The sequence below is a fragment of the Oncorhynchus kisutch genome, linkage group LG21 (assembly GCF_002021735.2).
Source record: "Oncorhynchus kisutch isolate 150728-3 linkage group LG21, Okis_V2, whole genome shotgun sequence".
In the NCBI taxonomy this organism is placed as follows: domain Eukaryota; kingdom Metazoa; phylum Chordata; class Actinopteri; order Salmoniformes; family Salmonidae; genus Oncorhynchus; species Oncorhynchus kisutch.
The window spans coordinates 43,171,402-43,188,315 of NC_034194.2; the positions used below are offsets into that span (position 1 = coordinate 43,171,402).

Below are 16,914 nucleotides of genomic sequence, written 5' to 3' on the forward strand. Positions count from 1 at the left end.
TAGACTACTTGAGTATCTGGAGCATCAGCATTTGTGGGTTCAATTACAGGCTCAAAATGGCCAGAAACAAAGAAGACTTTCTTCCAAAACTCGTCAGCCTATTCTTGTTCTGAGAAATGAAGGCTATTCCATGCGAGAAATTGCTAAGAAACTGAAGATCTGGTACAACGCTGTGTACTACTCCCTTCACAGAACAGATCAAACTGTTTCTAACCAGAATAGAAAGAGGAGTGTGAGGCCCCGGTGCACAACTGAGCAAGAGGACAAGTATATTAGAGTGTCTAGTTTGAGAAACAGACGCCTCACAAGTCCTCAACTGGCAGCTTCATTAAATAGTACCCGCAAAACACCAGTCTCAACGTCAACAGTGAAGAGGTGACTCTGGGATGCTGGCCTTCTAGGCAGAGTTCCTCTGTCCAGTCTCAACGTCAACAGTGAAGAGGTGACTCTGGAATGCTGGCCTTCTAGGCAGAGTTCCTCTGTCCAGTCTCAACGTCAACAGTGAAGAGGTGACTCCGGGATGCTGGCCTTCTAGGCAGAGTTCCTCTGTCCAGTCTCAACGTCAACAGTGAAGAGGCGACTCCAGGATGCTGGCCTTCTAGGCAGAGTTCCTCTGTCCAGTCTCGACGTCAACAATGAAGAGGTGACTCTGGGATGCTGGCCTCCTAGGCAGAATTGCAAAGAAAAAGCCATCTCTCAGACTGGCCAATAAAAAGAAAAGATTAAGATGGGCAAAAGAAAACAGACACTGGACAGAGGAGTGTGTGAATTGAACCATTTTCCTGTCCTTTTAAGCATTCAAAATGTAAAGAGTACTTTTGGGTGTCAGGGAAAATGTCTGGAGTAAAAAAAATATATTTTCTTTAGGAATGTAAGTGAAGTAAAAGTAAAAGTTGTCAAAAATATCAATTGTGAAGTACAGATACCCCCCCAAAAATACTTAAGTATTACTTTAAAGTACTTTACACTACTGTCTGTGAGAACCATGAATACGGGGAAGTCTGATGAGTGACAGTTTATAAAAAAAGAATGAAAATGCCCTCAACAAATACCTCATTTTGTAGTTGCTTGTGAAACCGGTTAACTTCAACCGCAAGAGGGCGCTGTCTATTTCCTCCGCACTAATTCAGACGTGTATTTCCTGCTGAAACTATCGGAAACATGGCAGACTGTGGAGAACCGGGTGAGTCTAAAAACAATGACAACATCGACTATAGCTACAACTCTGGTTGAAATATCACGGAATAAAACCTGACGTGTCAGCTTGTGTGACCTTTATAGTAAACGTTAACTAGCTACACCAGTCATTGTGGGTAGCATTGCGGGCTAACTAACTAGCCTGAGAAGTGATGGTAGCTTCAGTCACCACCGTTTCATGTCACTGAAGAGTATTGTGTCATTTACATTGATTCATGAGCCAACATTTTTTTTTAAATATATAAAGATTTCATTAAAACAACACCCCTAGTAAAAGTGCTGTAGTTAAGTTCTCCTGTAAGACATCGCTGTTTAACTAGGACATGGCTTGCTAGTAAAGATGAAGAGAGCATTGTCCCAGCTGCATGCAGGAGTATATTTTACAGTCCTGTGTCATCCTCATCACCACACTGTATTCATCGCCCTTACAGATGGCCCTGGCAACAAAGATGATATCACACGCTCAAAAGTAAGTATATTCAAAATACCGAGACAATGTACCGAATGATTTTAAATCCGAGAACAAAACGACTTGACATTGAGAGTCCTTATACAATATGTTGCGTCACTTTAGAGGAGGGGGGTGGGGGGGGGGGCTGATGCACAGACCTCTATGGACGCCCCTAGTATAGAGCGCCTGGTTAAATTGTGCTTGGGGGAGTTAATTCTGGCCGTACCTTTTACACTTGTTTACACTGGGCTTGCACTGGGGTTGGAACGCAATCAAGGTTACATTAAGAAACTATAGTGGCGGGCGTTTTAGATATTGGTCGAAAAACATACCTCAATGCAGGGATGGGATTTGCCAGTGTCATGAGCTGATAGGCTGACCAGTGCCATTCCCAAATGGCTGAGGTGGCTACTGTTAGCGAGCATGAGGACGAAAAGGGTCGTTTTCTGGAGAGTAAAAACTCGCAGTATTTCAATCTTCTCAATGGAACAGTGTGGATCAAATTTGGAGTACGGTGGCATATCCCCCCCTGCATTGAGGTACGTTTTCCTGACCCATGTCTAGCGCTGGCTTCACAGCGTGTTACCGTGACTGTGTTCATACCCTAGTGCAGCTCAGTGTAAACAAGCGTAAGGGTCGGTATTATCTTGAAAACCATTCTTCTCCATATGTGGAGTTTCAGATATTACGTTATTTATTTATTTTAAATACTTTTTTATTTTACTTTTATTTAGTCGGTTAAGAACAAATTCTTATTTTCAATGATGGCCTAGGAACAGTGGGTTAAACTGAACAACAGATTTTGTACCTTGGCATCTCGGGGATTCGATCTAGCAACCTCTCGGTTACTAGTCCAACGCTCCAACCACTAGGCTACCCTGCCGCCTCTACACTCTAACCACTAGGCTGCCGCCCCTCCACTCCAACCACTATGCTATACTGCCGCCCCTCCACTCTAACCACTAGGCTATGCTGCCGCCCCTCCACTCCAACCACTATGCTGCCGCCCCTCCACTCCAACCACTAGGCTGCCACCCCATCCGCACACTGATGGCTACGTGTGAACTACAATTTCTCGAAATGTTAAAAAGACAATCATCGCTTTCAAACCGGCTTTCAAAACATATGCTGATATAACGTTATGCCCCCTATCTTTCACATCAGCGATATACACACATATATATATATATATATATACACACACACGTACTGTAGCAGTGTTGCACAGATCCACAAGCTGTGTGAGCCTCCAGTTTACCAACTACACTTCCTCTCCAGCTACACACCGGTGTTCGGAGCATGCTAGATATTTACATTAAAAAAAATACATCATATTTAACCTTTAAATTAACTAGGCAAGTCAGTTAAGAACAATTTCTTATTTACAATGACGGCCTACCAGAAGGCAAAAGGCCTCTCCTGCGGGGACGGGGGAATAGAAAAATACATTTTAAATATCACGACAAGAGAGACAACACGACATAGAGACCTAAGTCGACGACATAGAGACCTAAGATGACAACATAGCATGGCGAGCAACACATGAACACATAGCATGGCGAGCAACACATGAACACATAGCATGACGAGCAACACATGAACACACAGCATGGCAAGCAACACATGAACACACAGCATGGTGAACAAAGCATGGCGAGCAACACATGAACACATAGCACGACGAGCAACACATGAACACACAGCATGGCAAGCAACACATGAACACATAGCATGGCAAGCAACACATGAACACACAGCATGGCAAGCAACACATGAACACATAGCATGACGAGCAACACATGAACACACAGCATGGCGAGCAACACATGAACACATAGCATGGCGAGCAACACATGAACACACAGCATGGCAAGCAACACATGAACACACAGCATGGCGAGCAACACATGAACACATAGCATGATGAGCAACACATGAACACATAGCATGACGAGCAACACATGAACACAGCATGGCGAGCAACACATGAACACACAGCATGGCGAGCAACACATAAACACAGCATGGCGAGCAACACATGAACACACAGCATGGCGAGCAACACATGAACACACAGCATGGCGAGCAACACATGAACACACAGCATGGCGAGCAACACATGAACACAGCATGGCGAGCAACACATGAACACACAGCATTGCGAGCAACACATGAAAACACAGCATGGCGAGCAACACATGAAAACACAGCATGGCGAGCAACACATGAACACACAGCATGGCGAGCAACACATGAAAACACAGCATGGCGAGCAACACATGAAAACACAGCATGGCGAACACAGCATGGCGAGCAACACATGAAAACACAGCATGGCGAGCAACACATGAAAACACAGCATGGCGAGCAACACATGAACACACAGCATGGCGAGCAACACATGAAAACACAGCATGGCGAGCAACACATGAAAACACAGCATGGCGAACACAGCATGGCGAGCAACACATGAACACACAGCATGGCGAGCAACACATGAACACACAGCATGGCGAGCAACACATGAACACACAGCATGGCGAGCAACACATGAACACACAGCATGGCGAGCAACACATGAACACACAGCATGGCAAGCAACACATGAACACGTAGCATGGCGAGCAACACATGAACACGTAGCATGGCGAGCAACACATGAACACACAGCATGGCAAGCAACACATGAACACACAGCATGGCAAGCAACACATGAACACACAGCATGGCAAGCAACACATGAACACACAGCATGGCGAGCAACACATGAACACATAGCATGGCGAGCAACACATGAACACACAGCATGGCGAACACAGCATGGCGAGCAACACATGAACACATAGCATGGCGAACACAGCATGGCGAGCAACACATGAACACACTACATAGAGACCGAAAACGACAACATAGCATTGCGAGCAACACATGAACACACAGCATGGCGAGCAACACATGAAAACACAGAATGGCGAGCAACACATGAACACACAGCATGGCGAGCAACACATGAACACACAGCATGGCGAGCAACACATGAAAACATAGCATGGCGAGCAACACATGAAAACATAGCATGGCGAGCAACACATGAAAACATAGCATGGCGAGCAACACATGAACACACAGCATGGCGAGCAACACATGAACACACAGCATGGCGAGCAACACATGAACACACAGCATGGCGAGCAACACATGAACACACAGCATGGCGAGCAACACAAAACTGCACAAAAATGTGCTTCATTTTTACATTTTATTTTTAGATAGCAAGTTAGCACAGGTGGCCACGCATGTCTTGTCTTTCTGTCTTCCGTAAAAACAAGCGATATGGCTTGTGGAAACACTATAACCCTGGTTTGTTTAGCAACAAGACCGAATCATGCAGAACGGAAGGGGTTTGCTTTGATTGTTGACAACATGTAAACTATATTGCGTCTCCAAATGTCTATTGAGAACATAAATACATTTGCACAATGACCACTTGTTGTCTCTCAAATACATTGTTACAGTTGGTTAGTTAGCTCGCTAGTGTATTTTTTGTTGTTGTTGCCATATTAGCGTTGAAATGAAATGAGTCAAAACACCTCAAACAAGACGTGGTATCGAGAACGAGATGAAACGAGTCGCTTCCGATTCTCCACATGGCAGTGTCTAGTCATCGTTGGAAGCCATCTGGCCAATCCAGACTCACAAAAACTCAGACTTCTGCCCCGTTTTAAAAACAGGCGCATTGTTTTCGTGACTTCGGCATCTAACCCATATATAAAGGTGTGTATCAATTTGACCTCATTTAATATTTAAAAATAAATAAATAAAGTAATATTTTGTTTACATCTGGGTGTCTATGCTTCCAAAACCGTAACGCAAGCGATGCGATTAATGTTCAGACCGGGCGTTTGGAGTCAGGATCAAGGGCTAGGTCCGTATCTACTGGCTTAGGAGCATTTAAAAAAATAAATAGATATATCAATGGTTTAACTAGTGAGAAATATGTGTGAGTATTGAAAATATCTGTGCGTTTGCTTCATTTACTGTCATCCTAAATTTAAGATATAGAATTATTTTGTCATATCTAATTAAATCTACACTGAGTATACACTAAGGTGGACAAAACATTAAGAACACCTTCCTAATATTGAGTTGCACCCCCTTTTGCCCTCAGAACAGGCTCAATTCGTCAGGGTATGGACTCCACAAGGTATCGAAAGCGTTTCACAGGGATGCTGGTCTCATGTCAACTCCAATGCTTCCCACAGTTGTGTCAAGTTGGCTAGATGTCCATTGGGTGGTGGACCATTTTTAATACACACGGGAAACGGTCCCTTCATCTACACTGTTTTTGAAGTGGATTTAACAAGTGACATCAATAAGGGATCGTGGCTTTTTACCTGGTCAGTCTGTGTCGTAGAAAGGTGTTCCTAATGTTTTGTATACTCAGTGTAACATCGCACAAGCTGATGTATAGACCACAGCAAAGGGAATTACACAGCATTTGTTTGTTTGTTGCTGCAGATAAAGTTTATAGTCAACACGATGACACAAGATCAATTGCTTTAAAACGGATCCATATCTTTGGTTCTGTACTGTTGATTTTTGTCATGTGCGCTGGGGGGGGGTTCGCAGGGCTTCAGAATGTAGCTATAATTGTCTTAAATGGTGTCTATAGTTTGGGGGGGGTCTCGCTATTAAAAGTGAAAACGTGATTTTTTAAAAATTATTTGGATGATATATAGCAGAAATCACCAATGGGTTTTGCCTATTGGGGCGGCAGGGTAGTGGTTAGAGTGTAGAGGCGGCAGGGTAGACTAGTGGTTAGAGTGTAGAGGCGGCAGGGTAGACTAGTGGTTAGAGTGTAGAGGCGGCAGGGTAGACTAGTGGTTAGAGTGTAGAGGCGGCAGGGTAGCCTAGTGGTTAGAGTGGAGGGGCGGCAGGGTAGACTAGTGGTTAGAGTGGAGGGGCGGCAGGGTAGCCTAGTGGTTAGAGTGGAGGGGCGGCAGGGTAGACTAGTGGTTAGAGTGGAGGGGAGGCAGGGTAGCCTAGTGGTTAGAGTGGAGAGGCGGCAGGGTAGACTAGTGGTTAGAGTGGAGGGGTGGCAGGGTAGACTAGTGGTTAGAGTGGAGGGGCGGCAGGGTAGACTAGTGGTTAGAGTGGAGGGGCGGCAGGGTAGCCTAGTGGTTAGAGTGTTGGGGCGGCAGGGTAGTGGTTAGAGTGTAGAGGTGGCAGGGTAGACTAGTGGTTAGAGTGGAGGGGCGGCAGGGTAGACTAGTGGTTAGAGTGGAGGGGCGGCAGGGAGCCTAGTGGTTAGAGTGGAGGGGTGGCAGGGTAGCCTAGTGGTTGGAGTGGAGGGGCGGCAGGGCAGCCTAGTGGTTGGAGTGGAGGGGCGGCAGGGTAGCCTAGTGGTTAGAGTGGAGGGGCGGCAGGGTAGCCTAGTGGTTAGAGTGGAGGGGCGGCAGGGTAGCCTAGTGGTTAGAGTGGAGGGGCGGCAGGGTAGCCTAGTGGTTAGAGTGGAGGGGCGGCAGGGTAGCCTAGTGGTTAGAGTGGAGGGGCGGCAGGGTAGCCTAGTGGTTAGAGTGGAGGGGCGGCAGGGTAGCCTAGTGGTTAGAGTGGAGGGGCGGCAGGGTAGCCTAGTGGTTAGAGTGGAGGGGCGGCAGGGTAGCCTAGTGGTTAGAGCGTGGGACTAGTAACCGAAAGGTTGTAAGTTCAAATACCCGAGTTGACAAGGTACAAATCTGTCGTTCTGCCCCCGAACAGGTAGTTAACCCACTGTTCCTAGGCCGTCATTGAAAATAAGAATTTGTTCTTAACTGACTTGCCTAGTTAAATAAAGGTAAAATAAAAATATTAATTGTCAAATGTGCTAAACATTTTCTTCTTGTCCCTTTGTTTACGGGTAAAACCCATTTTGAATTCAGTCACTTTTTGACTCCTTTTTGATTTGTACAAAACCTTCCATACATATTTCAGTGTTTCCCCTAGGAGTGACAAAGGTAGCAAGAACGACTTCTGGTGACTTAAAAAAAAAAAAATGAATGAACATTTTAATCATGTTGACACCCATCTGAAATAAATAACTGATGTGCGCCACTTGACTTTAGGTAGATGATGAGGCACAAGCGCCGGCTTACGACTTGCGGTCATCTTTCAATCACCCACGTGGGTATATGCTCCTAAAAACCAATGAGGAGATGGGAGAGGCGGGACTTGCAACTAAGTTCTATATTAGTGACTGGCTACGCAGACAGTGCTATCGACACGCGAGAGGTTTGGAGGAAATGATTGGATAACATGTATCATCGGTATGTTGTTGTTGCATTGTCAAGAAGGAAGCCTGTAAGTAAACATTTCATTGGACGATGTATACCATCCATATCCTGTACATACAACTAATAATCGATAGTTTCAAGCTCCTTGGTGTCCACAATCACTAACAAACTTATCATGGTCCAAACACACCGAGACAGTCGTGACGAGGGCACGACAACACCTTTTGAGAAACAGACACTTCGCAAGTTCTCAACTGGCAGCTTCATTAAATAAATAATACCCACAAAACACCAGTCTCAACGTCAACAGTGAAGAGGTGACTCCGGGATGCTGGCCTTCTAGGCAGAGTTCCTCTGTCCAGTCTCAACGTCAACAGTGAAGAGGCGACTCCGGGATGCTGGCCTTCTAGGCAGAGTTCCTCTGTCCAGTCTCAACGTCAACAGTGAAGAGGCGACTCCAGGATGCTGGCCTTCTAGGCAGAGTTCCTCTGTCCAGTCTCGACGTCAACAATGAAGAGGTGACTCTGGGATGCTGGCCTCCTAGGCAGAGTTCCTCTGTCCAGTCTCAACGTCAACAGTGAAGAGGCGACTCTGGGATGCTGGCCTTCTAGGCAGAGTTCCTCTGTCCAGTCTCAACGTCAACAGTGAAGAGGCGACTCCGGGATGCTGGCCTCCTAGGCAGAGTTCCTCTGTCCAGTCTCAACGTCAACAGTGAAGAGGCGACTCTGGGATGCTGGCCTTCTAGGCAGAGTTCCTCTGTCCAGTCTCAACGTCAACAGTGAAGAGGCGACTCTGGGATGCTGGCCTTCTAGGCAGAGTTCCTCTGTCCAGTCTCAACGTCAACAGTGAAGAGGCGACTCTGGGATGCTGGCCTTCTAGGCAGAGTTCCTCTGTCCAGTCTCAACGTCAACAGTGAAGAGGCGACTCTGGGATGCTGGCCTCCTAGGCAGAGTTCCTCTGTCCAGTCTCAACGTCAACAGTGAAGAGGGGACTCTGGGATGCTGGCCTTCTAGGCAGAGTTCCTCTGTCCAGTCTCAACGTCAACAGTGAAGAGGCGACTCCGGGATGCTGGCCTTCTAGGCAGAGTTCCTCTGTCCAGTCTCAACGTCAACAGTGAAGAGGCGACTCTGGGATGCTGGTCTTCTAGGCAGAGTTCCTCTGTCCAGTCTCAACGTCAACAGTGAAGAGGCGACTCTGGGATGCTGGTCTTCTAGGCAGAGTTCCTCTGTCCAGTCTCAACGTCAACAGTGAAGAGGCGACTCTGGGATGCTGGCCTTCTAGGCAGAGTTCCTCTGTCCAGTCTCAACGTCAACAGTGAAGAGGCGACTCTGGGATGCTGGCCTTCTAGGCAGAGTTCCTCTGTCCAGTCTCAACGTCAACAGTGAAGAGGCGACTCTGGGATGCTGGCCTTCTAGGCAGAGTTCCTCTGTCCAGTCTCAACGTCAACAGTGAAGAGGCGACTCCGGGATGCTGGCCTCCTAGGCAGAGTTCCTCTGTCCAGTCTCAACGTCAACAGTGAAGAGGCGACTCTGGGATGCTGGCCTTCTAGGCAGAGTTCCTCTGTCCAGTCTCAACGTCAACAGTGAAGAGGCGACTCTGGGATGCTGGTCTTCTAGGCAGAGTTCCTCTGTCCAGTCTCAACGTCAACAGTGAAGAGGCGACTCTGGGATGCTGGTCTTCTAGGCAGAGTTCCTCTGTCCAGTCTCAACGTCAACAGTGAAGAGGCGACTCTGGGATGCTGGTCTTCTAGGCAGAGTTCCTCTGTCCAGTCTCAACGTCAACAGTGAAGAGGCGACTCTGGGATGCTGGCCTTCTAGGCAGAGTTCCTCTGTCCAGTCTCAACGTCAACAGTGAAGAGGCGACTCTGGGATGCTGGCCTTCTAGGCAGAGTTCCTCTGTCCAGTCTCAACGTCAACAGTGAAGAGGCGACTCCGGGATGCTGGCCTCCTAGGCAGAGTTCCTCTGTCCAGTCTCAACGTCAACAGTGAAGAGGCGACTCCGGGATGCTGGCCTCCTAGGCAGAGTTCCTCTGTCCAGTCTCAACGTCAACAGTGAAGAGGCGACTCTGGGATGCTGGCCTTCTAGGCAGAGTTCCTCTGTCCAGTCTCAACGTCAACAGTGAAGAGGCGACTCTGGGATGCTGGTCTTCTAGGCAGAGTTCCTCTGTCCAGTCTCAACGTCAACAGTGAAGAGGCGACTCTGGGATGCTGGTCTTCTAGGCAGAGTTCCTCTGTCCAGTCTCAACGTCAACAGTGAAGAGGCGACTCTGGGATGCTGGTCTTCTAGGCAGAGTTCCTCTGTCCAGTCTCAACGTCAACAGTGAAGAGGCGACTCTGGGATGCTGGCCTTCTAGGCAGAGTTCCTCTGTCCAGTCTCAACGTCAACAGTGAAGAGGCGACTCTGGGATGCTGGTCTTTTAGGCAGAGTTCCTCTGTCCAGTCTCAACGTCAACAGTGAAGAGGCGACTCTGGGATGCTGGTCTTCTAGGCAGAGTTCCTCTGTCCAGTCTCAACGTCAACAGTGAAGAGGCGACTCTGGGATGCTGGCCTTCTAGGCAGAGTTCCTCTGTCCAGTCTCAACGTCAACAGTGAAGAGGCGACTCTGGGATGCTGGTCTTCTAGGCAGAGTTCCTCTGTCCAGTCTCAACGTCAACAGTGAAGAGGCGACTCTGGGATGCTGGTCTTCTAGGCAGAGTTCCTCTGTCCAGTCTCAACGTCAACAGTGAAGAGGCGACTCTGGGATGCTGGTCTTCTAGGCAGAGTTCCTCTGTCCAGTCTCAACGTCAACAGTGAAGAGGCGACTCTGGGATGCTGGTCTTCTAGGCAGAGTTCCTCTGTCCAGTCTCAACGTCAACAGTGAAGAGGCGACTCTGGGATGCTGGTCTTCTAGGCAGAGTTCCTCTGCCCAGTGTCTGTGTTGTTTTGCCCATCTTAATCTTTTCTTTTTATTGGCTTTTTCTTTGCAACTCTGCCTAGAAGGCCAGCATCCCGGAGTCGCCTCTTCACTGTTGACATAGACTGGTGTTTTGTGGGTACTATTTAATGAAGCTACCAGTTGAGGACTTGTGAGGCGTCTGTTTCTCAAACTAGACACTATTGTACTTGTCCTCTTGCTCAGTTGTGCACCGGGGCCTCCCACTAATCTCTCTCTATTCTGGTTAGAGTTAACCCTGTATATAGCTACTGACCCTGGAACTGTTCCTGTATATAGCTACTGACCCTGTATATAACTACTGTCCCTGTATATAACTACTGACCCTGTATATAGCTACTGACCCTGTATATAACTACTGTCCCTGTATATAACTACTGACCCTGTATATAGCTACTGACCCTGTATATAGCTACTGACCCTGGAACTGTCCCTGTATATAACTACTGACCCTGGAACTGTCCCTGTATATAGCTGCTGACCCTGTATATAGCTACTGACCCTGTATATAGCTACTGACCCTGTATATAGCTACTGACCCTGTATATAGCTACTGTCCCTGTATATAACTACTGACCCTGTATATAACTACTGACCCTGTATATAACTACTGACACTGTATATAGCTACTGACCCTGTATATAGCTACTGACCCTGGAACTGTCCCTGTATATAGCTACTGACCCTGGAACTGACCCTGTATATAGCTACTGACCCTGGAACTGTCCCTGTATATAGCTATTGACCCTGGAACTGTCCCTGTATATAGCTACTGACCCTGGAACTGTCCCTGTATATAGCTACTGACCCTGTATATAACTACTGACCCTGGAACTGTCCCTGTATATAGCTACTGACCCTGGAACTGTCCCTGTATATAACTACTGACCCTGGAACTGTCCCTGTATATAGCTACTGACCCTGGAACTGTCCCTGTATATAACTACTGACCCTGGAACTGTCCCTGTATATAACTACTGACCCTGGAACTGTCCCTGTATATAGCTACTGACCCTGGAACTGTCCCTGTATATAACTACTGACCCTGGAACTGTCCCTGTATATAGCTACTGACCCTGGAACTGTCCCTGTATATAACTACTGACCCTGGAACTGTCCCTGTATATAACTACTGACCCTGGAACTGTCCCTGTATATAGCTACTGACCCTGGAACTGTCCCTGTATATAGCTACTGACCCTGGAACTGTCCCTGTATATAACTACTGACCCTGGAACTGTCCCTGTATATAGCTACTGACCCTGGAACTGTCCCTGTATATAGCTACTGACCCTGGAACTGTCCCTGTATATAGCTACTGACCCTGGAACTGTCCCTGTATATAGCTACTGACCCTGGAACTGTCCCTGTATATAACTACTGACCCTGGAACTGTCCCTGTATATAGCTACTGACCCTGTAACTGTCCCTGTATATAGCTACTGACCCTGGAACTGTCCCTGTATATAGCTACTGACCCTGGAACTGTCCCTGTATATAGCTACTGACCCTGGAACTGTCCCTGTATATAGCTACTGACCCTGGAACTGTCCCTGTATATAGCTACTGACCCTGGAACTGTCCCTGTATATAGCTACTGACCCTGGAACTGTCCCTGTATATAGCTACTGACCCTGGAACTGTCCCTGTATATAACTACTGACCCTGGAACTGTCCCTGTATATAGCTACTGACCCTGTAACTGTCCCTGTATATAGCTACTGACCCTGGAACTGTCCCTGTATATAACTACTGACCCTGGAACTGTCCCTGTATATAGCTACTGACCCTGGAACTGTCCCTGTATATAACTACTGACCCTGGAACTGTCCCTGTATATAGCTACTGACCCTGGAACTGTCCCTGTATATAACTACTGACCCTGGAACTGTCCCTGTATATAGCTACTGACCCTGGAACTGTCCCTGTATATAACTACTGACCCTGGAACTGTCCCTGTATATAACTACTGACCAAACATGTATGGAAAGATTTGTTTAAATCAAAAGTGATGCTGTCAAAAAAGTTATTTGAATTCAACTGGATTTCCCCTTTCACACCACCTACTAGAATGAAGGGAAGGAGTTGACCAAAGAGGAGAAGCAACGTCTGAGGAAACAGAAGAAACACCAGAAGAAACAGAAGGAAAGGAAGAATGAAAAGGGCCCGTCAGAAACAGAGAAGGACAAGACACCTGTCTCCCTGTTGCCACCACCACAACCTGTGGCAACACAGAAAGGTGTTGTGTTCTAGCCTGGTCTAATGCTTATTGATATCATCATCCCCCCAAAAATGTTCCACCATCATCAGAGTGGGTCTGATTAGGATTCCTGGTTTTCCTGAAATCCTGGTTGAAGGTTTCCTGTAATCAGGAGGGAATATGCCCAGGACATCTGGATTCTTCAACCGGGATTTCTGGAAAACCAGGGAATTTATTCAATGTTCCGGGAGGGTTTTTGCACAAAGGTCTGATTGTATCATTTTAAATATCTTTGAAAAACAAATACATTGAAAGATTTTCCTGTCATGTTGTCCAGAGCCAGAAATGGCACATTGAAAAAGGTTTTAGAATCAATTCAAACAAACCTTTTGTTTCATCACAAAACCGGAGAGCAACCTTTAGCAAGTTAGCATTTCTGTCATTTTCAGTTAGTTGTTTACTAATTTTCATAAACTGCTAGCTTTGTCATTGGTCTATTTACCAATCATTCATGGTTCCTCCATCCACTTCATTGGTCCGTTCACCTAGTCTGTCTGTTTCCCCAGCTCCCTCAGCATTGCCTGCCCCTGCCTCTGCACCAATACCTGTGCCTGCCTCAGCTCCCTTCCACTCCTCTCCCGCCCCCTCCCCGGCAGACAAGCCAGCCAAGAGCAAAGCTGAGCTGAAGGCAGAGAGGAGAGCCAGGCAGGAGACTGACAGGGCCGCTAAACAGCCAGGCTCCTCGTCCTCCGGCATCAAGACCAAAGTCCCTCTCAGTGAACTGAACCCAGGTACAACAGCTCCCGGTAGACCTCTGGAGCACCTTGTTGATTTATGATGTATCATTTGATGAACTTTGTTTCAGAGGGGAAATTTGACTTGGACAATTAGAGCTCTGCTGCTTCCACATATTGGTAAATACGTAGTCAGTTGATTCAACATCCATAGAATAACAACCCCCCCCTATCCCACCCACGCTAAAACAAATTAGTTCATGCCAGGCCAGGCTGTGACTAGGGGGCAGTTCAGGCTGTGACTAGGGGGTAGTTCAGGCTGTGACTAGGGGGCAGTTCATTAGTTCAGGCTGTGACTAGGGGGCAGTTCATTAGTTCAGGCTGTGACTAGGGGGCAGTTCATTAGTTCAGGCTGTGACTAGGGGGCAGTTCATTAGTTCAGGCTGTGACTAGGGGGCAGTTCATTAGTTCAGGCTGTGACTAGGGGGCAGTTCATTAGTTCAGGCTGTGACTAGGGGGCAGTTCATTAGTTCAGGCCATGCTGTGACTAGGGGGCAGTTCATTAGTTCAGACCAGGCTGTGACCAGGGGGCAGTTCATTAGTTCAGGCCAGGCTGTGACTAGGGGGCAGTTCATTAGTTCAGGCTGTGACTAGGGGGCAGTTCATTAGTTCAGGCTGTGACTAGGGGGCAGTTCATTAGTTCAGGCTGTGACTAGGGGGCAGTTCATTAATTCAGGCTGTGACTAGGGGGCAGTTCATTAGTTCAGGCCATGCTGTGACTAGGGGGCAGTTCATTAGTTCAGGCCAGGCTGTGACTAGGGGGCAGTTCATTAGTTCAGGCTGTGACTAGGGGGTAGTTAATTAGTTCAGGCTGTGACTAGGGGGCAGTTCATTAGTTCAGACCAGGCTGTGACTAGGGGGCAGTTCATTAGTTCAGACCAGGCTGTGACTAGGGGGCAGTTCATTAGTTCAGGCTGTGACCAGGGGGCAGTTCATTAGTTCAGTTCAGGCTGTGACCAGGGGGCAGTTCATTAGTTCAGACCAGGCTGTGACTAGGGGGCAGTTCATTAGTTCAGACCAGGCTGTGACTAGGGGGCAGTTCATTAGTTCAGGCTGTGACTAGGGGGCAGTTCATTAGTTCAGGCTGTGACTAGGGGGCAGTTCATTAGTTCAGGCTGTGACTAGGGGGCAGTTCATTAGTTCAGACCAGGCTGTGACTAGGGGGCAGTTCATTAGTTCAGACCAGGCTGTGACTAGGGGGCAGTTCATTAGTTCAGGCTGTGACTAGGGGGCAGTTCATTAGTTCAGGCTGTGACTAGGGGGCAGTTCATTAGTTCAGGCTGTGACTAGGGGGCAGTTCATTAGTTCAGGCTGTGACTAGGGGGCAGTTCATTAGTTCAGGCTGTGACTAGGGGGCAGTTCATTAGTTCAGACCAGGCTGTGACCAGGGGGCAGTTCATTAGTTCAGGCCAGGCTGTGACTAGGGGGCAGTTCATTAGTTCAGGCTGTGACTAGGGGGCAGTTCATTAGTTCAGGCTGTGACTAGGGGGCAGTTCATTAGTTCAGACCAGGCTGTGACCAGGGGGCAGTTCATTAGTTCAGGCTGTGACTAGGGGGCAGTTCATTAGTTCAGGCTGTGACTAGGGGGCAGTTCATTAGTTCAGACCAGGCTGTGACTAGGGGGCAGTTCATTAGTTCAGGCTGTGACTAGGGGGCAGTTCATTAGTTCAGACCAGGCTGTGACCAGGGGGCAGTTCATTAGTTCAGGCCAGGCTGTGACTAGGGGGCAGTTCATTAGTTCAGGCTGTGACTAGGGGGCAGTTCATTAGTTCAGGCTGTGACTAGGGGGCAGTTCATTAGTTCAGGCTGTGACTAGGGGGCAGTTCATTAGTTCAGGCCAGGCTGTGACTAGGGGGCAGTTCATTAGTTCAGGCCAGGCTGTGACTAGGGGGCAGTTCATTAGTTCAGGCTAGGCTGTGACTAGGGGGCAGTTCATTAGTTCAGGCTGTGACTAGGGGGCAGTTCATTAGTTCAGGCTGTGACTAGGGGGCAGTTCATTAGTTCAGGCTGTGACTAGGGGGCAGTTCATTAGTTCAGGCTGTGACTAGGGGGCAGTTCATTAGTTCAGGCTGTGACCAGGGGGCAGTTCATTAGTTCAGGCTGTGACTAGGGGGCAGTTCATTAGTTCAGGCTGTGACCAGGGGGCAGTTCATTAGTTCAGGCTGTGACTAGGGGGCAGTTCATTAGTTCAGGCCAGGCTGTGACTAGGGGGCAGTTCATTAGTTCAGGCCAGGCTGTGACTAGGGGGCAGTTCATTAGTTCAGGCTAGGCTGTGACTAGGGGGCAGTTCATTAGTTCAGGCTGTGACTAGGGGACAGTTCATTAGTTCAGGCTGTGACTAGGGGGCAGTTCATTAGTTCAGGCTGTGACTAGGGGGCAGTTCATTAGTTCAGGCCAGGCTGTGACTAGGGGGCAGTTCATTAGTTCAGGCTGTGACTAGGGGGCAGTTCATTAGTTCAGGCCAGGCTGTGACTAGGGGGCAGTTCATTAGTTCATGCTGTGACCAGGGGGCAGTTCATTAGTTCAGGCTGTGACTAGGGGGCAGTTCATTAGTTCAGGCTGTGACTAGGGGGCAGTTCATTAGTTCAGGCTGTGACTAGGGGGCAGTTCATTAGTTCAGGCTGTGACTAGGGGGCAGTTCATTAGTTCAGACCAGGCTGTGACTAGGGGGCAGTTCATTAGTTCAGGCCAGGCTGTGACTAGGGGGCAGTTCATTAGTTCAGGCTGTGACTAGGGGGCAGTTCATTAGTTCAGGCTGTGACTAGGGGGCAGTTCATTAGTTCAGGCTGTGACTAGGGGGCAGTTCATTAGTTCAGGCTGTGACTAGGGGGCAGTTCATTAGTTCAGACCAGGCTGTGACTAGGGGGCAGTTCATTAGTTCAGGCCAGGCTGTGACTAGGGGGCAGTTCATTAGTTCAGGCTGTGACTAGGGGGCAGTTCATTAGTTCAGGCCAGGCTGTGACTAGGGGGCAGTTCATTAGTTCAGGCCAGGCTGTGACTAGGGGGCAGTTCATTAGTTCAGACCAGGCTGTGACTAGGGGGCAGTTCATTAGTTCAGACCAGGCTGTGACT

General features: G+C 48.1%; 1 protein-coding gene across 6 annotated transcripts in view; it reads left to right on the forward strand.

The window, feature by feature from the left end:
* Window positions 1-1,094: 1,094 nt before the first annotated feature.
* eif2b4 (eukaryotic translation initiation factor 2B, subunit 4 delta) overlaps window positions 1,095-16,914 on the forward strand; it is a 40,763-nt gene continuing 24,943 nt past the window's right edge. For 4 of the 6 annotated variants that reach the window (XM_031800444.1, XM_031800442.1, XM_031800446.1 and 1 more), the window contains exons 1-4: window positions 1,095-1,183; window positions 1,629-1,666; window positions 12,919-13,087; window positions 13,615-13,839. In XM_031800444.1, coding sequence (XP_031656304.1) covers window positions 1,162-1,183; window positions 1,629-1,666; window positions 12,919-13,087; window positions 13,615-13,839 — 454 coding nt within the window. In that variant the 5' untranslated portion in view covers window positions 1,095-1,161. Of the gene's footprint in view, window positions 1,184-1,628; window positions 1,667-7,749; window positions 7,985-12,918; window positions 13,088-13,614; window positions 13,840-16,914 lie in introns of all 6 variants that reach the window. The other 2 variants (XM_031800448.1, XM_031800443.1) reach the window with 1 other exon arrangement.